This window comes from Lepidochelys olivacea, assembly GCF_965140295.1.
Source record: "Lepidochelys olivacea isolate rLepOli2 genome assembly, chromosome: 3".
Lineage (NCBI taxonomy): Eukaryota > Metazoa > Chordata > Testudines > Cheloniidae > Lepidochelys > Lepidochelys olivacea.
Genome location: NC_140413.1, coordinates 136,392,262 through 136,419,757, shown reverse-complemented (window position 1 = coordinate 136,419,757; position 27,496 = coordinate 136,392,262). Strand labels below are relative to the sequence as shown.

Genomic DNA, 27,496 nt, shown 5'->3' with positions numbered 1-27,496 from the left:
AATCCAGTTCTTTAGGGAGATTCCTAATCCTTCCCAGAAAAGAGAACAATTATCAGAAGGGGTGTGCTACATAATCTTACACCGGCAGTCTATTAAGACCCAAGTACTTAGTGGCAAGTTCAAACATCCAAGAAATAACTTAAAGATTTTTTTAAGAAACCTTTATCAGTGCAATATAGACCTTTGAAACTACCTGTACAAAGCTGAGGACTATCTTTTTAGTTGCTTGCTCAGGGTAAATATTAATATTTGTAAAGGTTAACGGACCGAGAGTACAGAAAATGGGCCTCTCCTGTTGTATGCATTTAGGCTAAGTTCATTGTAGATAGCTGCAGTACAACATTCAGTGCTTTGTACTTTTAGGGACTGGTTATGCCTCCGTTAAGTCAATGGGAGTTCTACAATTAACTTAAGTGGGAACAGGATCAGAACCTTAGCATCCTCAGTGACCATAATGGGCCCGAGATGGTTTGCAGCTCTAATTGGCATCAAGAGGATATGTGTGTTATAATCAAGGGCAGCTTTAAACTCCTTTGAAGGATCACCTCCAATTCATAAGTAAATAAAACTGTACCCTAAATCTCTCACAGAGACTATCAAACTGGGTCATAGGTAATGCTTCATGAATACAGAGTAGATGGTAGTTTAATATCTAGTCAAACAATCAATTAATTTCAGTTAGGACTGCTGGTAGAATTTAAGCCATGAGGTGAAGAGCCAGTGTTTTACTTGTGGCACCTTAGAGACTAACCAATTTATTTGAGCATAAGCTTTCATGAGCTACAGCTCACTTCATCAGAGCTCACGAAAGCTTATGCTCAAATAAATTGGTTAGTCTCTAAGGTGCCACAAGTACTCCTTTTCTTTTTGTGAATACAGATTAACACAGCTGTTACTCTGAAACCAGTGTTTTACTTGCAACCAATGTGCACTATGACTTTGTAAAACAGAATCAGTTACAGGTCTATGGCCAACAATCACATGGTATCATCAATATTTTTTTCCTAGCCTTTTGCGAACGAAATATTCCCCTACAGTGTATTCAACAATGTGTTACATAAACCCGCTTGTCTTCTACATTTTTGTTAAATTATCTCTTCTCCTCTTCTCAGTCAGTAAGAAAAACATCCAACTAGAAATTTCCAAAGGCATTTGATGGTTTTCTGTGGCAGATTATTCTATTTCAAGGAGTATAATGCTGTTATAAATCCATTTCAGCCTCACAGCTGTTCATTCTCCCACTCCTCCCCAATAAAATAAATCATTGTGAAACAATACAGCTACTAATATCTAGCCATAACTTTTGGATAAGAACTTACTGCAGCAATGTGTGCTTCCCAAGCTCTAGATGTGGTTCCAATTGTCAACCTGTAATTCTGTAACAGACAAATCACCATAAAAAAAGCCACTCACCAACAAAAAATCGCACACGTACATAAAGATACGTCATTTTATTAACTTTCAAACTCCTACACTTGCCACCTAAATAAACCCTCTGCTTTATTGTTTATATTGATCCATGTTTACTTACTCCATAAGTAAATCAAAAAGTACAGCATGGCTTTCTTACGTGAACAAGAATGTGAATGCCATAGGCAGAAAATAAATCAACCTTCCAAGTTCTAACAATTTCTAACGTACAGTATTAATTGGATTACTTTACAGGATTAGAGTTTTAGGAACACTTGAACTTCTAACTTAAGAAGTTCTCAGAGTGGGTGAATGTCACTCCTATGCAGAGGGCCAGCACAAATTGTTCATAAAGCTTTGCGTTAGCCCTCCGTAGTGAGGTGAATTTACCCAGTATGAGGGGCAACTACTGAATGTGGCTCTGTCAAGGTTCCTCCCCCACTCTGAACGCTAGGGTACAGATGTGGGGACCTGCATGAAAAACCTCCTAAGCTTATCTCTACCAGCTTAGGTCAAAACTTCCCCAAGGTACAAAATATTCCACCCTTTGTCCTTGGATTGGCCGCTACCACCACCAAACTAATACTGGTTACTGGGGAAGAGCTGTTTGGAAACGTTTTTCCCCCCAAATACTTCCCAAAACCTTGCACCCCACTTCCTGGACAAGGTTTGGTAAAAAGCCTCACCAATTTGCCTAGGTGACTACAGACCCAGACCCTTGGATCTTGAGAACAATGAACAATCCTCCCAACACTTGCACCTCCCCTTTCCTGGGAAATGTTGGATAAAAAGCCTTACCAATTTGCATAGGTGACCACAGACCCAAACCGTTGGATCTTAGAACAATGAAAAAGCATTCAGTTTTCTTACAAGAAGACTTTTAATAGAAATAGGAGTAAATAGAAGTAAAGAAATCCCCTCTGTAAGATCAGGATGGTAGATACCTTACAGGGTAATTAGATTCAAAACATAGAGAATCCCTCTAGGCAAAACCTTAAGGTACAAAAAAGATACAGAGACAGAAATAGTTATTCTATTCAGCACAATTCTTTTCTCAACCATTTAAAGAAATCATAATCTAACACATACCTAGCTAGATTACTTATTAAAAGTTCTAAGACTCCATTCCTGGTCTATCCCCGACAAAAGCAGCATATAGACAGACAGAGACCCTTTGTTTCTCTTCCTCCTCCCAGCTTTTGAAAGTATCTTGTCTCCTGGTAAAGGTAAGCGAGGTTACCTTTAGCTTCTTAACCCTTTACAGGTGAGAGGAGTTTTCCTCTGGCCAGGAGGGATTTTAAAGGGGTTTACCCTTCCCTTTATATTTATGACAGGCTCTTAGTTTGAAAGTGAAGATTTTTTACCTGTGTTTTTCTTAGAAGTTCTAGAACTACCAAATGAAACAGAAAGACATTGTAACGTAAGAGACATAAATAATTCAGAAAATAAAAAATGAACATTTCCAATTTTGCTTCACTAATGGACCCATAAGGAGTTCATAGGGAAGAGGAAAACCAATAAATGTGTTAGATATTCTGGACTACTACTATATGGATATACTAACAATAGACTAATTGACACCCCAATGGTGTCTTTGTGATCATTGAAATACTGAGTGATTCCATCAGTCAAGACTAACAAATAAATTTATCTTAAAGAGCCTTATTCAATTTCCATTGAAGCCAATGGACAGACTCCCATTGACTTCAGTGGAAATTCTGGCAGGCCCCAAAACCACAAGCCAGGGCTTCAATCAGGATTTCCGGGGGGGAAAGAATAATTCATATTTTCTGATAAACCAAAAGGTCCTTTGCTATACTGTGCTCAATAAAAAATACCAACTTTGCAGATTGATACTGTATCTTGAAATGACATCTGCCTAGAAATTTCAGTGGATTAGAGTTGATGTTAGAACGTCAATCTAAAATAAAACAGCCTCCTATGCCAATAAACCATTTACTTCCTAAATTCAGATGTGGTTTACTCAAATAATACATACATTAATTTTTACACTGTACAGTCTAATTCTCCCCATGCCACCTACCCATTTTTCTCCTTCCTCTCCAAAGACATCATTTCCCTACTTCCACTTGTGACTAAACTTCTGATGGCCCCATACGCTTTTCATTCAAGCCAACTTTTCATTCAGGAGAAAGCCAGGCAGCATACTACACCATTCCAGAAGAAGGGAAAGTTCACCTGGTAGGACACAGTGTCTCCCCTCACCCCACCTACCTCTGAATTAAAACTGAGTGTTCCTTGGGACTACCAAAGTGTGCAGTGGATACTCGCTTTCTCTTTTCCATAGACAAGGTGGAGATGGGGAGGGAAATTAAGGAAACAGGACTAGAAAAAATTACCTGCCACATATTAACTAGCCAATAGCCAATTTAAAGCATGATGGAGACTTCTGTTTGTGGGGGAGAATTTCAATAATCTTCTCCCAGTCTACGGGATGTAATTTTTTTTTTTTTACCGTTATGAGTACAAATGCATGAGCAAGAGACCTTGCTGAATGCCACTGGCGTGTTTTTCTTACTGAATCTAACCAATTTACAAAGGGAAGAGAGAAAACCAAACTGCTTCCAAACTTCCAAAAAGTCCAAGGATATGTACACATTTGAGTTCATCCATAAAATTAACTCACACTTTTCAAATGCCTCTTCAGATTTATGTTATAAAATCTGTATGTTTTAGGTTTCTTATGACTAGTGCAGAGAAGAATCAGATTTCCACCCAAATAATTATATTGTTTGAAGTCTCCAGTTCAATCATGTATAGCTGATGGCTCTGTTAAGCATTTCAATTTGCATATCGTATTCCACAACTCCACAGTATTCTTACACCTGATCCTGCATATCCTTACTTGTGTGAGTAATCTTTATTCATGCTTTCAAATATTTACGAGTGCTGCCTACCTCTACATTCCAGACACAAAACAAACAAAAATGTTAAAAATCTTACAAAATGAATCAACAAGAAATTAAAGACTCTTTATTACCCACATTAATCCACCAGCATTACGCATAATCAAGACTATCAACAAGTATCCCCCTGCTAACCATCTCCCTTCTGAAGAGCTAGGGGTAACTGATCAGCTTTGCAGCATACTCTGGAGACTCAAGCTCTATAAGACCAACACGTGGAGGGCAGGAAAAGGTAATTCCAAACTTAATAATATCAACCTCTTATAAAAAGCCCCGTCACTGAAAATGCCCAGGCACCAGTCCATTAAGGGCTTGATCCTGCGCCATTAAAGTCCATCAGAGTTTTTCCATAGCCTCGAATGAGCGCAGGATCAGACCCTAACCCAGGGAACTCTAAGGGCAGGCCTCACAACGCTTAAAACACTGCAGCGGCACAACTGCTCTGCTGCAGATGTTCCCCTGCACTGCTTCAGGGAAGATGTTACCTGCGCCTAGGGAGGGCTTCTCCCATCAACACAAGTGAGTATCGCCCCTCTGAGAGGCTGTAGCTCTACTGACGGGAGAGTTCTCCCATTGACTCAGCGCTGTCTACAAAGGGGAACAGTTCTATGCCACTCAGAGGTATGGTTTTTTCACACATAGTTATACTGACCTAATTTCCTAGCATAAACCAAACCTAAGATGAGCACCTCATTTTATCTCAATGACTGTACCAACTCACAGGAAGAGGCATTCTCTCAGGTAACAGGAACTAAACCATTTAGTGTTCAGTGGATGAAAGCCAACACCCTGAAAAGCACCTAGAAATGAACTAGAAGCTATCACAGATCTCCCAGTACAAATATAATGTCCTTCCTGAATGGGGCACCATTCACCATTAGAATGGTGAATTGGACATGTAGGTGTAGCCTCAAGGACACCACGCTGCAGAATTAAATCTACTGATTTAAATGGGGCTACTTCTGTGATTAAAGGTTTTCAGCATCACTCCCATACTAAAGAAAAAATTACAGGAGTTATATTAGAGGTATGTACAAGTGAAAAGGCATTAGCTCTAAATGTCTTAACTGTTTTCTTTTTGTCAGACTCCTAATATTAATTACTAATAGGTTGGCAGGGTTTTTGTTGTTGTTTTTAATTTAAAAAAATAATCTTTATTCAATATATACTATAAAGAACAATTCTGTGTTGACAACTTGATTTACAGCCTTTTCTCTTTTCAATCTTTAGCTGTTTCTACTTATTTACCAAATAATCTGTAATGGTTCTGTATATAATACATAATGACTTTTTGAAAATGCGTAAGATTCACTGGCTCAGATTTAAAAAGTGATTAGGGAGTTAGTAAAGCTGAGATTCCTGACACAATGGATCATCTAACACGCAAAGACCAACTCAGAGCCATGTAGTTAGCAAACCATTAATTCAGCAGACTGCTTCTCAGAGCTATTACACTGTACTGGGTGAATGCCTACAGTATTTAGGGAATTTTCAGTTTTTGCCAATGTGGCCACCAGTCATATGCAGTAAATTCAAGTGATAAATGTAACATCAACTTTTTTCCCCGTTTTATATCAATATATTGCTCACAAGCATTTCCCAGGATTAACCATGCAAGCTAAAGACAAGCATAGTGTGGGGAAGGTGTTATGCAGACTTCCACACACCAGTGTATAAATGCATCTCAACTCTGATCCATGTTATCCTTACTATTCCAATTCTGGGCTTCTCATGAGCACATACATACATTCACACGTCTGTGATGGTGTTGTACTCTGGATCCTGTGTTTAAGCAGGCACACTCTATGAATGCCACTATGTGCTACTTTTAATTTCCTGGCAATAACACTTCTCTTGATGTAACTGGCAGGTTCTTTGTTCTCCATCAGGCTTTTTATTAATAGTGCTAGATCTCTCTCATTCTACTGTTATGCTAGATAATCATATGGTGTACAACTTCAGCTCTGCTTTAAAATATTGTGGTTATACAGCATGTCTGTTGGAGAGCTCGTCGATGGACCAGCGTGTGCCACGTCACTAGCAATATCTTTACTGTGGAAAATGTCAATTAGGGATAAAGGTTAAACTAGGATTTATTTAATATGTGACCTTAAAAGAATTTGAATCCCAGTTTCCAAGATTAAGGGCTATTGTACTACTTACGATGCTGATAGAAATATTTTGTGTGTCTCCAGAGTCATCCCTATTGCACATTAAAGCCTGGATCAGATATAGTGAATTACAGTATTTATCTGCTGCTCCAACAGAGGGGAGAGTGGTCAGTCTTTTTTGATACATTCCACAAAATTAATTGGTGAGTAAATGCATATACGAGTGGTTTAGGTCCATGTACAAGTACTATCAGGTTCACTTTACTATAGATACATATTTAGATATATATTCATACAATAAATATTCAGTCACATAATTTACAGCCATTTTTATTCTTCTTCCTATAAATAAAAACAAGCTGCAAAGAAAAAAACTGGAATGTCCTCAGGATTGTGGTCGGACCAAGAGGACACATTCATCTATCTAGGTATTTAAATGGCCCCTATCACCATAGTAACTAAGCGCCTTATCTCGGACTGCTTCAGAGACAAATTCCTCGTGCCCATATCAAGAGGTTTGATTATCTTGTGTCCAGCCTGTTCTTTCCAGTTGCACTATTAATTATATTGATTTTTAACTAGTACATGAACATGCAGCACACAAATCCATTAATTATTCTCAGTTTTATGCTAATGTTTATTAATACTGCCACAGTGTTCATAGTTATTGAGGATCATATCAATCCAGTGTTTACCATGTTGGTTACATAGTCCATTCACAGTCTGGCATTATTCTTTGTACACCTTTCTAATTTCTTCCATTCTTCCATATTAACCATGTGTATAAGGTCTTTGGCCAGCATTATCCCTTGGCAAGCCCCTTGTTAAACTCACACAGAAATTAATGCCAATCTTATGCAGTTTCGCACAGTCAGATCACCTGAGAGAAGGGTTTCACCCAAGCATGGATGCCCCCATTATACACAGAGCCCAGACTTTACAGTGAATCCTCTGGAGGGGCTTCCATTGAGTCAGAGAGAAGGGCTGAACCAGCTCTCCTCACTTTCTTCTCCTGCAGTAATTCTGACGGTCAAGATCTGACCAATTTTGCGTCCTTTTCTCACATTAGACGAGTGAAGGTTGGGGCCCATGCTTTTGTGCTGCATCTATTAACATGATGTCTTCTGAAAAGCTGAACTATAATGAACTATCATGAAAACAGAAGTGTCTGTAATCACCTGACCACTTACCGCTTTCCATGACCTCACAGTGTTTAGAATATGAACAAACAGTTGTGTCATGATACTACAAAAAATATTCTACACATCAGAAACTCACTAATACACATTTCTTGAGTGGTCACCATTATAATGTCAGCTGTTACCACACTGTGGTATCTAACACATGGCAGTATCTCCATACTTCTAACAGGAAATAATTACAATATTTTAAATGTTACAATGTAGTAACCACTGGCTTTAGCAAACACTAATTCAGAGCACAAAACTGGAAGTCTCTTCCCACTTTTCATTAAATATTGGATAGTAGATGCTGTTCTGAGATCTAATATTACTAAGGCTTTGTTAGCTTTATAAAAATCTACTACAGTATATTAAATAAAAAGAAAATCTATAATTGTCAAAATAAAAGGACATGGTACATTTTGCAGTGCATTATCCTAGTTACTCTTTGCTTATTTCAAGTTTGGTTGCCAAAAATTATGAACCTAAATGCATATTTAGGCACTAAAAAGTGCCCTGATTTTGAGAAGGGTTGAGCAACCAGCACTGCCATTCAAGTCTCCAATTCACAATAGATGCCTCAGTCTTAGTGTGAATTAACAAGATTATATTATATCTTTATTTCAATAATGTGAAAGAACCATATCATTAAGCTCTCTCACTTTAGCAGCATATTTGAAAAATCTATTTACTTTACCCAAGAAGAAATTTTAACACTATTATATAATAGTGAAAATGACAACACCTCACCCACCTTTTCTCTCTAACATAAGGAAAAGCAAGAGATATCAAAATAAATGAATTATTATATAATTATCAACTTACCGGCATTCAAGATTACCAGTGGTTTTATAAAACAAATATATAAAATTACACTACTACCAAAGCTGCTTTGAATCACTGTTGGCCTACACTATTTTTTGGGTAGTCATCATTTTTTTCTGTTAAGACACACAGACAGTGACTTCCCATAAAAATGTTCCACTTGTGTTCTTGATATCATCACTGTGGTATTCCCTACAGCTAGAGAATACTGCAATAGCTCTATTTTGTTATGATGGCAATTTTAAGGCATTAAAATTAAAATTAATTAATTAAAATTAGTAATTAATCTAAATTACTGTAAAAATTTCAGTTTGGGCAGCTAACCCCCTCTTGCCTATTCTTTGATCCATTTCTATGATGTATACATCTCATCAGGCAACAGGCATTCCATTTTGAAAGCAGTCAAATACTGCTGTCACGTGAAGTATACTGCTGAAACACCCCGATGTGGCTTAAATGTTTAAGTTTACATGAACTTACTATAGGTCTCATAAGTAAGGGCAGAATAGAGACCAGAGATAGCAACAATGTTAAGACAAACACAAAAGCTACATGAGTCTATTCTCACACAACTAATGAGAGAATTTACTGAGCACAGTTAGTTTGGGAAGTGAAAGTAATCCTTTTCCCTTTGTCTACAATGAAGGAAGATTTAGCACAGGCTTTTTCAGACTGTTTGAATGATGGAGAAACTAACTTCACATACTAAACTCAATTTTCAGCCCTACTTCTTCACCAAACCCAGACCAATTCCCTTGAAGATTTATGATTTTATTCATTACATCTGATCACAGGGCTTTTCTTAAGTTTTGACAAAATCATAAAAGGAACTTGCAAGATGTCAAGACTGAAAATCTTCAGTGGCTTTTACTTTTTCCAACCCTTTTACTAACTTTTTTTTTAGTTTGATATTTTTCAGGAATGATCATAGCTATGAACTCCATATTTTTCATATTCTCTTTCTCACTCAGAAATGATGTCTGAATATTCTTTCAAGATTTCATGAGAGATTTACAAGGATATTAATGCCTTCTAACAGGTACACGCAGATATCCACATGACTTAAGGAGAAAAGCTAGACCTATATGAAATCTGTATGTTTGTAATATAGACGTGTTCTTTGAAAAGATATATACTAATCAGGGCTTCTGGACTATTTAGCTTCCCCCCTCAGTGCTCCAGGAAACAGTCAAATAGCTCAGTGAGGCCATTACTACACTACAGAGTTATGTCGACTTAAGTTAGGTCGACATACAGCCACCGCTGTAATTAAACCGCTGTTGCATGTCCACACTATGCTCCTTGTGTCAGTGGAGTGCGTCCACAGTAGCAGCAGCTCTTGCATCAACATAGAGAACGGTGTACCAAGGGTAGCTATCCCACTACGCAACTCGCCACCATCTGCCGGAGGGGGTATTGGGAAGGGTTTGCAAAGCCTCCTGGGGGCAGTTTCAGCATCCCATGATGCAGTTTTCTCCATCCCCTCATTCTATGGGCTTCCTATTTTGCGCCACTTTTCAACAACCCTCTATAACCTGCGCGCTCACCAACTCTGTCAGAAAGCCTGGATCCTTCACTGCTTTCCAGTACTGTGGTGAGCATTATGAACACAACACACCTGATCCTGTAGTATTTTATGAGCTACGAGTCTGATGATGATGCCTTGGTGTCTCCCTTGCTCTGTGCCATGGAAAGAAACAATTCAAGATTGCTGAGCAATCTCACGGAGCAGCTGCACATGGTGGACCGTCAGTTTTCGGCTTGAGAAACAAGCACTGAGTGGTGGGATCGCATAGTTATGCAGGTATGGACTGCAGAATTTTCAGATGTGCAAAGCCACCTTCCTGGAACTGTATGCAAAGCTCACCCCTGCCCACCTGTGTAAGAGAGCTGCACTGGGAGCGGAGAAGCGAGTGGCGATCGCAGTGTGAAAGCTCGCAACACCAGACTGCTACCAATTAGTTGCACATCAGTTTGGAGTTGGGAAATCAGCTGGGGGGGTGCTGTGATGCATGTGTACAGGGACATTAATCGCCTCCTGCTACAAAGAACTGTGACTCTGGGCAATGTACATGAATTAGTGGATGGCTTTGCAGCAATGGGGTTCCCTAACTGTGGTGTGGCGATAGATGGCATGCATATCCCTATTTTGGCCCCAGACCACCTTGTGGTAGTAATACTATCTCTATGGATAGTAATTCCATGCTCTAATAAGAATATAACAGTAGGGATCTATTATCAACGACCAGGACAGTGATAGTGATGATGAAATGCTAAGGGAGATTAGAGAGGCTATCAAAATAAAAAACTCAATAGTAGTGGGGGATTTCAATTATCTCCATATTGACTAGGTACATGTCACCCCAGGACGAAATGCAGAGACAAAATTTCTCGATACTTTAAATGACTGCTTCTTGGAGCAGCTGGTACAGGACCCACAAGGGGAGAGGCAACTCTCGATCTAGTCCTGCGTGGAGTGCAGGATCTGGTCCAAGAGGTAACTGTAACAGGACCGTTTGGAAATAGTGACCATGATTTAATAACATTTAAGATTCCTGTGGTTGGAACACCTCAACAGCCCAACACTGTGGCATTTAATTTCAGAAAGGGTAACTATGCAAAAATGAGGAGGTTAGTTAAACAGAAATTAAAAAGTACAGTGACTAGAGTGAAATCCCTGTAAGCTGCATGGGCACTTTTCAAAGACACCATAATAGAGGCTCAACTTAAATGTATACCCCAAATTAAAAAACACAGTAAAAGAACTAAAAATGAGCCACCGTGGCTTAACAACCATGTAAAAGAAGCAGTGAGAGATAAAAAGGCATCTTTTAAAAAGTGGAAGTCAAATCCTAGTGAGGTAAATAGAAAGGAGCATAAACACTGCCAAATTAAATGTAAAAATGTAATATGAAAAGCCAAAAAGGAGTTTGAAGAACAGCTAGACAAAAATTCAAAAGTAATAACAAAACGTTTTTTAAGTACGTCAGAAGCAGGAAGCCTGCTAAACAACCAGTGGGGCCCCTGGACGATCGAGAAAAAATTTTGAAGGAGAAAGTAGTTAAGGACATTGAGGTCAATGGTAAATGGGACAAAATACAACATGGTTTTACAAAAGGTAGATCGTGCCAAATCAACCTGATCTCCTTCTTTGAGAAAGTAACAGATTTTTTAGACAAAGGATATTTAGTGGATCTAATTTACCTAGATTTCAGTAAGGTGTTTGATACGGTGCCACATGGGGAATTATCAGTTAAATTGGAAAAGATGGGGATCAATATGAAAACTGAAAGGTGGATGAGGAATTGGTTAAAGGGGAGAGTATAGCGGGTCATACTGAAAGGTGAACTGTCACGCTGGAGGGAGGTTACCAGCGGAGTTCCTCAGGAATCGGTTTTGGGACCAATCTAATTTAATCTTTTTATTAATGACCTCGGCACAAAAAGTGGGAATGTGCTAATAAAGTCTGCAGATGATACAAAGCTGGGAGGTATTGCCAATTTAGAGAAGGACCAGGATATCATACAGGAGGATCTGGATGACCGTGTAAACTGGAGTAATAGTAATAGGATGAAATTTAATAGTGAGAAGTGTAAGGTTATGCATTTAGGGATTAATAACAAGAATTTTAGTTATAAGCTGGGGACGCATCAATTAGAAATAACGGAGGAGGAGGACGACCTTGGAATATTGGTTGACCACAGGATGACTATGAGCTGCCAGTGTGATATGGCCGTGAAAAAAGCTAATGCGGTCTTGGGATGCATCAGGCGATATATTTCCAGTAGAGATAAGGAGTGTTAGTACCGTTATACAAGGCACTGGTGAGACCTCATCTGGAATACTGTGTGCAGTTCTGGTCTCCCATGTTTAACAAGGATGAATTCAAACTGGAACAGGTACAGAGAAAGGCTACTAGGATGATTCGAGGAATGGAAAACCTGTCTTATGAAAGGAGCCTCAAGGAGCTTGGCTTGTTTAGCCTAACCAAAAGAAGGTTGAGGGGAGATATGATTGCTCTCTATAAATACATCAGAGGGATAAATACCAGAGAGGGAGAGGAATTATTTAAGCTCAGTACCAATGTGGACACAAGAACAAATGGATATAAACTGGCCATCAGGAAGTTTAGACTTGAAATTAGACAAAGGTTTCTAAACACCAGAGGAGTGAAGTTTTGGAATAGCCTTCCAAGGGAAGCAGTGGAGGCAAAAGACCTATCTGGCTTCAAGATTAAACTTGATACGTTTATGGAGGAGATGGTATGATGGGATAACATGATTTTGGCAATTAATTGATCTTTAACTATTCATGGTAAATAGGCCAAATGGCCTGTGATGGGATGTTAGATGGGGTGGGATCTGAGTTACCCAGGAAAGAATTTTCTGTAGTATCTGGCTGGTGACTTGCCCACATGCTCAGGGTTCAGCTGATCGCTATATTTGGGGTCGGGAAGGAATTTTCCGCCAGGGCAGATTGGAAGAGGCCCTGGAGGTTTTTCGCCTTCCTCTGTAGCATGGGGCACGGGTCACTTGCTGGAGGATTCTCTGCACTTTGAAGTCTTTAAACCATGATTTGAGGATTTCAATAGCTCAGACATAGGTGAGAGGTTTATTGCAGGAGTGGGTGGGTGAGATTCTGTGGCCTGCATTGTGCAGGAGGTCGAACTAGATGATCATAATGGTCCCTTCTGACCTTAATATCTATGAGTCTATGAGCTACAAAAGGAGCACTTAAAGATGATAAAGTCATTGCAGAGAAACTAAATGAATTCTTTGCTTCAGTCTTCATGGCTGAGGATGTTAGGGAGATTCCCAAACCTGAGCAGTCTTTTATAGGTGACAAATCTGAGGAACTGTCACGGATTGAAGTGTCACTAGAGGAGGTTTTGGAATTAATTGAGAAACTTAACAGTAACAAGTCACCGGGACCAGATGGCATCCACCCACAAGTTCTGAAAGAACTCAAATGTGAAACTGCGGAACTATTAACTATGGTTTGTAACCTGTCCTTTAAATCAGCTACTGTACCCAATGACTGGAAGATAACTAATGTAACGCCAATATTTAAGAAGGGCTCTAGAGGTGATCTTGGTAATTACAGACCGGTAAGTCTAACGTCAGTACCGGGCAAATTAGTGGAAACAACAGTAAAGAATAAAATTGTCAGACACATAGAAGAACACAAATTGTTGCGCAAAAGTCAACATGGTTTCTGTAAAGGGAGATCATGTCTTACTAATCTATTAGCGTTCTTTGAGGGGGTCAACAAACATGTGGACAAGGGGGATCCAGTGGACATAGTGTACTTAGATTTCCAGAAAGCCTTTGACAAGGTCCCTCACCAAAGGCTCTTACGTAAATTAAGTTTCCCTGGAATAAGAGGGAAGATCCTTTCATGGATTGAGAACTGGTTAAGAGACAGGGAACAAAGGGTAGGAATAAATGGTAAATTTTCAGAATGGAGAGGGGTAACTAGTGATGTTCCCCAAGGGTCAGTCCTAGGACCAATCCTATTCAACTTATTCATAAATGATCTGGAGAAAGGGGTAAACAGTGAGGTGGCAAAGTTTGCAGATGATACTAAACTGCTCAAGATAGTTAAGACCAAAGCAGACTGTGAAGAACTTCAAAAAGATCTCACAAAACTAAGTGATTGGGCAACAAAATGGCAAATGAAAATTAATGTGGATAAATGTAAAGTAATGCACATTGGAAAAAAATAACCCCAACTATACATACAATATGATGGGGGCTAATTTAGCTACAACTAATCAGGAGAAAGATCTTGGAGTCATCGTGGATAGTTCTCTGAAGACATCCACGCAGTGTGCAGTGGCAGTCAAAAAAGCGAATGGGATGTTAGGAATCATTAAAAAAGGGATAGAGAATAAGACGGAGAATATCTTATTGCCCTTATATAAATCCATGGTACGCCCACATCTTGAATACTGCGTACAGATGTGGTCCCCTCATCACAAAAAAGATGTACTGGCATTAGAAAAGGTTCAGAAAAGGGCAACTAAAATGATTAGGGGTTTGGAACGGGTCCCATATGAGAAGAGATTAAAGAGGCTAGGACTTTTCAGCTTGGAAAAGAGGAGACTAAGGGGGATACGATAGAGGTATATAAAATCATGAGTGGGGTGGAGAAAGTGAACAAGGAAAAGTTATTTACTTGTTCCCATAATATAAGAACTCGGGGCCACCAAATTAAATTGATGGGTAGCAGGTTTAAAACAAATAAAAGGAAGTTCTTCTTCACTCAGCGCACAGTCAACCTGTGGAACTCCTGAGGAGGTTGTGAAGGCTAGGACTATAACAGGGTTTAAATGAGAACTGGATACATTCATGGAGGTTAAGTCCATTAATGGCTATTAGCCAGGATGGGTAAGGAATGGTGTCCCTTGCTTCTGTTTGTCAGAGGGTGGAGATGGATGGCAGGAGAGAGATCACTAGATCATTACCTGTTAGGTTCACTCCCTCTGGGGCACCTGGCATTGGCCACTGTCGGTAGACAGGATACTGGGCTGGATGGACCTTTGGTCTGACCCAGTATGGCCATTCTTATGTTCTTCTGTGATGGAGTACATCAAACAGAAAGGATTACTTTTCTATGGTATTGCAAGCACTGGTGGATCACCAGGGTCATTTCACCGATATCAACATGGGCTGGTTAGGGAAGGTGCATGATGCACACATCTTTAGGAACACAGGCCTGTACAGAAAGCTGCAAGCAGGGGGCTTTCTTTCCAGACCAGAGGATTACCATTGGGGATGTGGAAATGCCAACAGTGATCCTGAGAGACCCAGCCTATCCCTTGCTCCCATGGCTCATGACTGGCTCAGCAGGAGCGCTTTAACAACAGGCTCAGTAGCTGCAGAATGACTGCTGAATGTGCCTTTGGTAACTTAAGGGTCACCGGTGCTGTCTCCTCAGCAGGCGAGACCTCAGTGATGGCAATATCCCCCTGGGCATAGCTGCCTGCTGTGCACTTCATAGCATCTGTGAAGCAAAGTGGGAGAAGTTTCCCCAGAGGTGACACGTGAAAATTGAATGGTTGTCTGCTGATTTTGAGCAGCTAGATACCAGGGCTATTAGAGGGGCTCAAAGGGGAGCTATTCAGATCAGAGAGTCTTTGAAGGAGCATTTTAATGATGAGCCACAGTAATATGTGTTGCTGTAATATGTTGAGTCTGACACTAGTTTTTTCCACCGTGGTATGAACCTTGTAATGATTGCTGTGTGTGCACTACTGTAACAATGCAAATGCACCTATTGCCACTGTCTGTTAATGTCAGCAGCAGTTACCATGTGTTGGAGAATAATAAAGATTCAGTCACGTTCCATAAATTGATTTTTATTCCACACCCATCCAAACATACCAATGTCATGTTGAGGTAAATGTCATACACACAAGGAAAAGTATCTTTAAAGGGGAAGGGACACTGAATTCTCAAGCACATATGCCAATGAGGCTCTCACAGCGGGGTGTCTGTCCTGCTGTCATTGTGCATGATCTCCTATGGGGTGGAGTGCCTGGGGTACTGCTGCAGCCACAGAGGATATGTGGAATGGGGGAAGGTTGTCGGGAGGTCCTGAAATGCAGTTCTCTATGGGCTGCAAGAGGAGGTGAGCACAGATGTGTTCAGCCTGAAATTCAGTCAGCGGCTGCAACATGTCTGTTTGCTCCCTGAGCAACATTATCATCTGGCCCTGGCCCTGCTTCCTTTCCTCAGTATCCCTCCACATTTTCTCATTGATTGCAGCACCTCCTGGAACATGTCTTCCTTAGACCTCTTCTTTCTTCTCCTGATCTAGCCGAGCCGCTCCGCCAGTGTGCGTGAAGAGACCTTCAAGGCCACATCTGCAGCTGCTAAAGAAACAATGGACAGAGGTCCTATTGTCAGTGCACTTCCAACACTGGATCCAAACAAATTACAAGAACAACTTTCTCACTTTCCCTTGAAAGTCAGAGTACAGTGGTAGCCTCAGCCGTGGTAAGTATGGCCCATGGGGGGAGGGGGAGAAGGGGATGAATTGGGACAAATCAGAGGTGGGGGTAGCACTGGATTATCAGTACAAGCACATGGGGCTATTGTATTAAATACTGGCACTGGGGATAAATTGGGACATGGGGCGGGGGGATTGCACTGGATTATTGTACTGAATACTAGCACTGTTTTCCTGGGCCAGTGGTAACTGTAGCTAGTATCTCACTCGTGAGGGTAATCAAGACTGCAAGGGAGCACTTCTGCATGAGTGTGGCTGCAGACTGGGTCCAAATGCTGCTAGCCTGTGTGCTGCAATAGTGTCTGCTGAAGTAATTGCCAAATGGCGCGGGAAAGTGTCCTACCATGGAGGAAGAAACAAGACAGGCTTCCCAAGAGACCTTCAGCAGAGGACTAAAGATTACCTCCAAGAAAGTTTCCTAGGAACTTTCTATGGAGGATTCACGTGACATCCCAGTGCGCATAAACAAACTTTTCTGGAGGCCCCCTCTGCCTAGCTGTACAGGGGAATGAGAAACAAATAGCAACTGTACCCATACTGGTTATTTCACTATCTCTTCAAGCCTGATTAAAAAAGCAGTACGTGAACAGATGCGTCCCTGCAGTATTGAAGCAAACTGAGTACTTACCAGAGGTTCCCACCCCTGCATTAGGCTCAGCACAGCTGGACTGCTGGGAGTGGCTAGATGGCTCTGGAATCGAAAGAAGGTCCTGGCTCCCCACACCACCAGATCTCCCTGTTGTCTGCCCCCCCTCCTGTTCTGCTTCCATTTCCTCATCCAGCATGTCATCCTCAGGGTTCACTCCAGTGGCTAGGGACTCCAGTCCCCCCTCACCCCCTGAAGTATCCATGGGGCTCTTGGCAGTGGAGATGGAGTCACCACCGATGATGCTGTGCAGCTCCTTTTAGAAGCAGCATGTCTGTGGCTCCACGAACTAGAGCGACTATTTGCCTTTCTTGCCTTCCAGTATACCTGCCTAAGCTCCTTGATTTTTTACATGGCTCTGCCATGTGTCCCTGTAATAGCCCTTCTTCTCCACGCCCCGAGCGATCTGGCCACAGATATCGTTTCTGCGGCTGCAGTGGAGCTGTAATTGCACAGCCTCCTCTCCCCACAGACCCAGGAGATCCACCGCCTCTGGTGCACTCCAGGCAGGAGTGAGTTTTCTGCACGGAGCTGGCATGCTCAGCTGGACAGTAGTTTTGTTAGTCCTCCACTCCGAGCAAACAGGAAGAGCAATTTCAAAACTTCCTGGGGCTTTAAAAGGAAAAGAACACATATCTGTGTACCTGGCTACAAGGCAGAAGAGTTCAAAACAGTGACCAGAGCGGTCATGGTGGGCATTGTGCAACACCTTCTGAAGGCCACATAGGTCGATGCAAGCGACACAGTGTCCACACTGAGACTGTGTCGCTCTAACTACATCATCCTAAGCACTATGCCTCTTGTCCAGGGGGTTTTATTAGCTTGGTGTAGCAGGTGAATTAGAGCAGCGGAAGGAGCATTGTAGTATGTACGCCTCCATAGTTAGGTTGACATAAGCTACCTTACATTGACTAACTTTGTAGTGTAGAAAAGCCCTTACCTTGGTGAGTACTTTTAAAAGATCAGCTATGAGCTAATTTCCTTGTACAGCTCCATCCCCCCACCCCCACCCTAAAAATTTAAGAAAATGAGTAGTGTCAGTGCCTCTCTTTTCTTTCCACCCCATTCTGTTCCTCAAAAGGTAGACACCAAGGCCATGTCTACACTACCACTTATGTCGGCAAAACTTATGTCACTCAGGGGTGTGAAAAAACACATCCCCTGACCACTATAAGTTTTGCCAGCATAAGTGGCAGTGTGCACAGCGCTATGTTGGCAGGAGAGCTTCCCCTGCCGACATAGCTACCAGTGCTCATTGGGGGTGGTTTAATTATATTGATGGGAGAGTCCTCTCACATCAGCACCCAGAAGCTACATGAGAGATCTTACAGCGGCACAGATGCATCAGTACTGGAAGTACAAGGAAACCAATTCATGGCTTAACCACTCCAATACTTGTGATTTTTTATTTCCATTCCACTCATTCTGAAAAGTGGCCCTGACCTTTTTCCTCATGCTTAAAAACATTGTCCTCTGCACAGAAACCAAGTCTGCAAAATATCACCCCAAAAAGTTATTTATTACCTCCGGACAAGATTTAAGGGTCTGATCTTTCTTACATTGTAGTCAACAGCAAAATTCCCATTGACTTTGATGGTACAGGATCAACCTCTTAACTTTTCAAAACACAAATAAAATTGCTCTGTTTTTACTTCCACTTTACCAGTGAAAGGGAAATCCATCTCTGAAAACATATACAGCTTAATTTTCCCAGAACTGCTGCACTAAGGGATTCATCAGATAAGCCATAAAAGAAATCTCATCAATCCATATTGGCAGATTTGGGGTCTTTCCATGGTATGTTTATTGGATTTGCCAGAATTGAGATTATATTTATAGAATAATAAGTACTGTGAGTACATTTCTAGGCATTCTGCCTGCAAACAAGAGTCTTAGGTTGAAATCCTAGCTCTACTGAAGTCAATAAGAGTTTTGCCATTGACTTCAACTTAACCAAAGTTTACTCTTAATACATATAATAGAACGTCACTAACTCATGCTGACTGTAAGACCCACTGCAACTTAATATATTTTACAAATTAGTAAGCAAAACAAACATTAAAAGCAGTGACACTATATCACAAGGTGTATTTTGTTCATAGTGTAGGTTAATGTTAATGATTTATGTCAATACCTCATAATAGACTAATAAATATACCATGGTGTATTTTTGTGGAAGTTAATGGATCTTCATAATATGAGACCTCATTACAGCATCTGCTATTAAATATTTGCTGAGTGAAATGGAGACAGATGGCTGGTTTTGTGTACAAATCAGCAAAGTAAGATTTAGAGAGGCACAATTGCACACTGCAGGAAGAACACTACCGACTTGTTTCATCACCAGCCAGTCAAACTGAAACAAAGTCACACCAAGACAAATCTGAACTCCTCTCACACATTTCATTAGGATGAATTAATTTTAAAGCTTAGCGAAAACTGCTCACTCATTAACAATATTGAAACAATGGACAAAAAATCCAATTTGAATCAGTCCATTTTTATTAGAAATTATAACAAGGTCCAGTTTTGAGTGATTGCAAAGATGCCATCCCCCTCTCCCCCAAACACTCTCAGACACCCCTCACAAAACCAAATCCAAACCCCAAATGACTTAGTCAATTCAGGAAATTCAAGCAATATTTTAGAAGTAATTTGAAAGGAACACCATAAACTTACACTTCCTGCCTGACATTGTTTAACCTACTATTGTAACAAGTAACACCTGTAACTGAAAAATTATAGAAAAAAAAATCTGTAGTTTTTAGTTTATTTTACTTGTACATTTGACATCACTTTGTGTAGAGTCATTTTCAATGTTTCCCCATCTAGTCAGTTTCCCCTCTTTGGTCCTGATTCAGAAAAGCACTTAAGCATATGCTTAAATCTATCCTTATGCAAAAAAGCACCTTAAGTACTTTTCTGAATCAGGACCTTTGTGTGTACCTTTCATACAGCAACAGCGGTGAGAAAACCAACTTTTAAAAAAAATGATAGGTGACTGTGTAAAACCACAACACTTGGCAGGGGAACTCATAAGCAGATGTAACACTGAAACTGTATTAAACTCATATTTTGAAACCGACTAATTTACAAGCTAGTAGAGTTCTTTTAAATCCTATAGCTTTTAACTCCTGTGAGAAGCCCCACCCAAGCCCTTGATCCAACAATGAACTCCATACATGGCAGATTTTAAAATATATTTATATATTAAAAGGAATAGAAATCCTCATGCCTCAGGACATTAGTCAACTAACTGACGAGGATTGGAAAGCAACTTTCTTGAACCTCTCTTTGAAGCAGCTGATAAAGGCAACTCTGACACATAAGGCAGTGAAGTAGATTGATCACTGGTATGGTCCAGTAAGAATATTCCAATGTTCACATCAAGTGTTCAAATACTTGAACCAGTTTGTAAGAAATCAAGGTATTTTTTGCATATAGTTCACAAACAAAAGAGGGCTAAATTTGTTGGATAAGTTGTTCACTACCTATAGTCCACTCAGCTCAATTCCAAATCAGAATCTGAGCTCATATTCAGTGCTGACACTGCAGTGCAGTATTGGAAGGAGGAAGGTGGATACATTGCAATGCTAGCCATTCCATCCCTTTTATGAGATGCTGATCTGTGGTCCTTCATAACAGTCTCCGGTGAATATCCAGGAGTCACATATTGTGAGTCATAAATGGTACCTTTTAAAAATTGACAAGAGTGTTCTGTTCAATGTACTCTCTCAATAAAACTGGTTCGAACACCCAAGGCTGTTTTTGAAAGGTTTGCTGAGTGTATATATGTGGCTGTGTTTTTACACATGGTCACTGCAACGACCAGAATCTAAGTCATCATCATAAACCACTTGAAGATACCTGGTATATGAAAAGCACTATAGAAAAATAATGCAGTACTACTGCTTTCCACTCTAGGATACACCTAGAAGAAATTCAGCTCATGTTTATTTTCCTTTTTATTATCTGTAACAATTTGCATGAAGGCAAGATCTTGAAGATCGCATCAGCTCCTGTTGTTTATCTTCCCTGTATTTCCACAGTGGTTACTGTGAAAGAAAGACCTCAATTCAGGACAGCACTTTAGTACATAACTTAAGTATGTGCTTCACTTTAAATCTCATTTAATTGCTGTCCTGGAAAGGAATGCTTTCCTGAATAGAGGCCAATGTGATCTTGAAATACTTGGTCTTGTAGCCCTCAAATGTTACTGGGCATGGCACTCATTTAGACTCAAACTTAAATCCACAGAAAACCTAGTGGTCTCCTACTGTCATGATGTTACAAATTGTTAAATTTTGACAGTGAAGTAATAAAGTACTTTATTCATGCTTAAAAAGTGAATCCTGCATAATTTCACTCTTCCTGTTGAAGTACTTTTTAAACTGTATCTCTGATTTTGCATCCCTGTCACACTTTTTAAGGGCCTATTTCACATTTTGGCACTGGCAGATTGAGAGCTATACTGGAGAACTATAAATTCAGGTGGGAAATGAGAAGCAACAGATTTATTTTTTTTAAAAGACAAACATACTACTTCATTTCTAATTACCCTTTCAACAAAATGAAGAAAGGCTAAGTAAAGAGTGGAACACTGAGTGGAACACACAGATTCCATTGACCAACTATACCGAAAGAAGGACAGGAGACACTTGATATGGATTTAATCAGGCCGCAACTTCATTATTAGATGTCTGGTACTACCTGGCAGATAAACATGTACAATGTAGGTAACCCCCTATTTATTCTGTAATTACCCAGGGGGCTTCCACCATCTTCCCCTCATTTTTCCATCCCGGTCCCTCCAGAAAAATCCATTGCCGGGACCTTACCATCCACCCCCAACTCATAGCTATAAGGTGGGCTATAAGAAAAGGGGGTTGGCTCCCTGCCGTTCCAACCATAGGAACCCCAAACCCCCCACTGTTCCATTCCTTTAACCAGCACCTCCTTTTTAAGTCCTTTACCAGGCCATTTATCCGGTCACTGGATGCCTTCCCTATGGAGTACTTGCACTGGACATCCGCCACAAGGAGGTGCCAGCAATTACCTTGGCCACCTCCCCCACAACCCAGTCAGAACAAACATCTTCCAATAGCCTTTTGTATAGCAGCCCAAAACATGACCTGCCCCCCCACACCAAGTTTGATAGGTGAACCCCCATTCTCCCAAATGAACTCAGTTGCCCCTTGCACTATGCAAGGATCATTGAGGACTCCTACAACTGGGTTGCAAATGCCATGTACTGCAGCACCCACCCCTTCCTGATGGGCCATATAAGTGACCAGCATTCCAGATCCTGAAATTGGAAGAACTTTTTACAACTTTCTTCATAGCTGAGCCATGTACCCAGAGCCAAGGATCTGCATGCCACCGCCAATCTGATATGCCAAGGTTCCATAGCACCAGCAGGATCTACTCAAGTTTGTCACTAGCTCCTGCCTGGTACAAGCCCTCCGCAATCTGTTGAACTGAAAACAAGACAGGCCATCCGCTATGCCATTATCCACCCCGGGCATGTGCTTGGAAGGAAAAGAGATGTTACGGCTTAAACATTGTGGCACAAATGCCCTCACTAAGTTCATAACCCTGCAATTCTTCAAAGAGATGATTCCGTTTGATCTTGAGAAAGGAGATTTGCTCGGGTTGTTATCTTTTTCTTTTAGGTATCACCGTTATTACAAGCATATTGATCTTAGCTGCCTTGCAGCCTGTTGAGAGGGGTTGCAGCACTGCTGGTTTTGTTTCCATGTGTTGTAATTGTGTCCTGTTACAAATATCTGAAAGAAGAATCTAGCTCAAACTTTAAAAAATGCTACAGAAATTGATATCCCACCAAAGTCATCCCTATTGCTTTTGGGGAGGCTCCTTGGGAACATTTAAATTACAACATAATTACCCCCTACTTTAGACATATGATCGCTCCCAAACTTCGTTTACATCACAGGTTAAATCAAATTCAGGAGGTGATGGCGTTGGAAAGCCTGAAAGCATCTTTATCCAATACAAAGGATACAGTTACCTAGCGCCCTCTTGAAAGTTTAAGATTAGCTTGGTTCCAGTGATAGTTTATAGCTCTGTTCCATAGGTCTTTCCTATGATGGTTTTAGAGAGTCCAGGTTAGGGTTGTCAACCCTCCAGGAGTGTCCTGGAGTCTCCAGGAATTAAAGATTAATCTTTAATTAAAGCTTGTCATGTGATAAAACCTCCAGGAATACCTCCAACCAAAACTGGCAACTCTAGTCCAGGTTTGTACCAAGAAGATCAGCCTTTTCACATATGTATTATGGAAGGAGTCTGATTGTTAATATGAAAAGATTTCCTGTTCTTCTTCCCTGGAAGTCTGAATTGCTTTTATTTCAGACAAATTATACATTCTGGTAAAGAATTTCATGTTATTTCTAACTGTTATGAGCTATAAACAGTTTATATTCTTGAATGTAGAGACTGACATGTGGATGTTTATTTTGTACTATGCATGTTCTTTTGTTTCTTAACATTAACAAGGATTAATACAGATGGGGGCTCTCCCCACTCCCATCAAATCCATGCGGGGCACAAGCTCCCCCCGAGTCCCTCCCAACTGCATGCATGCATTTGATGAGGGGAGCCAGAAAAGAGGAGTTTGTTTCTGGCTGAAAATTATATATCTACTATAAGATTATTACCAAATGGAATGTTAAACAAAGTTATGAGTCTGAACACCGTCCATGCTGAGGTGTGAAATTCATAGGGCTAAAAAACATTTCCCTGAGGACTAGCCTAATGATACAGAAGCAGCATTCTAGTCCATGTCTCAAGGATTCTAAAGCAATTTTAGCATTGCTCTTCCAGCGACTCAAGGCAATAAAAGGTTACATTCTCCTCTCTAAATGGGATGTATCAGACTTGTTGCAAAAGGAATCAAGAATCCACACCAGCAGAAGTTTTGCAGGGAGCCATGCATGCAGCCATCTTGTCCAAAGAAGAGGTAGCAAACAAAGAAAAACAGGGAGATTAGACGAAGTAGGAGAGACTAGAGAGGAAAGGAACACAAAAATATAGACCAATATAGGGGACACACACAAACTCAATTTACATTTAGTTGAATGTAAAAAAATAATTTTTAAAAAAAATCAATGGGAAAACTGTACTTGTAAAGACTAAAACCCCAATTTTCTCTCTTTAAATATAAAATGTCTAACATATGATACTGACATTCCAATGCAAAACTTCATTTATGCTGCAGAACCTTTCCAATTTCATCTAAAAAGTGACTTTTAAAAATGCAGCAGTGATTGTATACAGCAGTGTGCAAAGAATGCTAACTGAAGTGTAGTGGGGTTTATAGATTATTATCCGCTATGGAATTACCTGAACACAGAAAAGCATTTTACAGAGGATCACAAACTAGGTCCTTCATGGTATGTTTTATCTACCAAACTATTAATACACCCCTCTATCCCTAATAACCAATTGATTAAAAATAAAGACACCCAAATTGCATTCATTATCAGGAAATATTCAGTTTGCAAACTAAATATTTTATCAATGCCATGTAGAAAGTATTACAAATGAAATATTGAGCCCTGGGAGGTTAGTCAAAAATTGCAAACAATTAACTAAGACATTAGGGTGAAGCCTGTTTAATATTTAAAAAACAAATGAGTTTTCCATCTCTTTTCATACAAATGTTCCCAGCGCAAGTGTACAGGGGAGGGAAAGGGGTAGGTTGAGGATTAAGGCAGGTCACCATATAGAAACAATTTTAGATTGGTAATTCAAAACTTCACAAAAAAAGGAAATGTCTAATGCCCTTTTTATCTGTATGTCTAAATCCCTCCATCAAAAAACTTCCCACTTCTCCAAATTGCCACCTTCTTCAAGGTCATTTTCTTACCAGGCCAACATTCTAAGAATTTTTAAAGGATAATCCCAGGCTAGGATTGCCTCTTTATTGACAGCAGGACATCCGTTATCAGAAGAGTTCTTTTACGTAATGAGCTGCTCCTGTCAGGGTCTGTAGTTTTTAACATTACCCTATATGTACATAGTGTGACATTAGCATGCACATTGCTTCAGTTTCCCCATTTAGCATTTCAGATAACACCTCCATGAGCTAAACTTAACATTTAAACCTGCAGTAAACCTGTAAGTGCACAGCTCTTCCAAAATATTTGTACCAATTTTAGCACCAGGAAACAACAACCAAACTCTCACAGACTGTGAAGCCATATCTTCTTTCAGAGAAAGCTGAAAAGCAAACTCAAATCTATTTGCCAGGACTGCAGTACATGCCACATAATATTAACAAGAAAAAAAGTGGACAGTTTTGTGTTCCCTTTTTCAACATTGCATAACAATTGTACTCGCAACAAGACCGGATGTTTTGATGGATTCAAAAAATATTTAGAGTAGATTATTCCTTTAATGAATCCAGTTTGAAGCAGACAATGTAATAAGAGAATTATCCAAACCAGCCTTCACAATGTTGAAAAATGATACAAACATGCTCTGCCATATACCAGCTACTTGAGTTGTTTCTCCTTTTTTCCCACGCACCTTTTTCTCATTACTTGTCACAAATCAAAAATGTTTTCAAAATGTGACTGTGCTAAATAAAAAGAAAAATGAAGTTTAAGCTACACCATACAGTTTCAATGTCTCCACATATGCAAAGTCTACACTGCTCTCAAAACTACCTAAATATTTGTGTACAGCAATATTCAAAAACACCTATTTGTAAAACTTGCTAGGACTTCCTGTATAAATAGCACTTGGGAGATGGTGCATGAGGTGAATAAAGGCAGTGGCTGATGAGAAATAGTCCAAAATGAGCATAATCAGCACTCATAATACAGAGCCAAACTGAGGGAAGAAATGCTTGGGCACTTTAAAATGTACTGCATTTAAAAAGCAAAAGAAGAAAAAAAAAGATGTTTGTGAAAAGATGTAAGTACTAATCCACCTTCAGTGATGATAATGCCTGCAGTTGTTGGGGTTTTTTGTGAGCAGGGGGTGTTTTTGCTTTTCATTTTGTTTTTGCAATAGGCACTACAGTTGCAGCTTTGAGGCTGAGCACTGCTGCTTGGTTAGTATCTGCAGTGTACAGAACAAGTCAGAGGGTGGAAGGGGAGCGCTGAAAGATACTTGGGGGAAACGGTGTTGCTGCCGAGCCTGTGATGCAGCCTTGCCCGGCACCACTCATTCTCCAATTGTCCGCTAGCAAGAGCCTGCCCTGCCTCGGGGGTCAATCCAGGAGTAACCACAGGCGAGCCAAAGCCACCGCGCACGTTACTTTTAATTGTCACCGCATCGCTAACGCACAGCTGAGAGCCATGGCTGCTCCCTCGCGCTGCATTCCCACGCAGGCACCCGGCCAGCCACCCAGCCCAGCCCCAACACTTCTCTCCTTCCAACCACCACGCAAGGCGGGCCGCGGCTCCCCGGAGCGAGCCCTCCGCTGCCCCCACACACATGCACCCCGACACCGCTCGGTGCACGGCGACGCGTTCTGGTTTTCTGCCGCGGCGCGTGTGCGCGCCTGGGAGAGCCGGCGAGAGATGGGGCAGAAGGGGAATTCCCGGCAAGGCTCTCCCAGCCCCCCCCCCTCAACTCCCCCCGGGGAGTGGGGCTTCCCCAGCACCGTGGACACAAGGCTCAAGCTCCCCCTCAGCCCCCGCATAGGCACGACGCTTGCAGGACACAAGCTCCCCCCAGTCCCCCCCAGCTCCGGGCATGCCAGGTTCTTCCCCACCCTTCCCACGCGCGCCAGGCACCCCTCGGCCCCCGCATAGGCACGGCTCAGGGAGCCCCCCTCAAACCAGTGCAAGGCGCACGCTCCCCCTTGGCTGCCCCCCCCACCACCACCACCACCACCGCACCTATCCCCCTCCCCCGCGCGCCCCACAGCTCCCCGGAGCGCGCGGTGCTTACAGTTCGCAGGAACTGTATCTCGTCCTCGCCCTCGCCCCCTTCGGCCATGGCTCCCCCTCTCGCCCGGCGGCGGTGCCCGGGCTGGCGGGGCTGCAGCTGGGGGGGGGGGAGAAGCTCACGCGCGGCCCCGCGCCGGACTGGGGGAAGTGGGAGCGCCCCGGAGCCAGCAGCCCCAGCCCCGCTGTGCCGGTCTCGCTCTCTCTCCGCAGCGGGTTGACGGCGCTGCCCGATCTCCTCAGTGCCAGTGCCTGGAAGAGGAGGGATGTGATTCACTGCTGGGGGGGGGGAGGGCGGAGCTGCTCGGCTCCCCCGCTGCTGCAGGTGATCCGCAGCCGGCTCCCTCTGCAACGCAAACCTGCGGCCCAGCGCCCCTTACTGGCTACTCGACAGATAGCCTGTGGCTGCACACCGGGCCCACAGACAGTGTCACACTGCTGGTGTACCACACTGGACGTTGCGGGG

General features: G+C 41.5%; 1 protein-coding gene across 1 annotated transcript in view; it reads right to left on the bottom strand.

The window, feature by feature from the left end:
* The window catches only part of RYR2 (ryanodine receptor 2), a 717,900-nt gene extending 690,633 nt beyond the window's left edge, over positions 1-27,267 (bottom strand). Inside the window, exon 1 of the mRNA XM_084622892.1 lies at positions 27,035-27,267. Coding sequence (XP_084479018.1) covers positions 27,035-27,082 — 48 coding nt within the window. The 5' untranslated portion in view covers positions 27,083-27,267. The remainder of the gene's footprint in view (positions 1-27,034) is intronic.
* Positions 27,268-27,496: the final 229 nt, after the last annotated feature.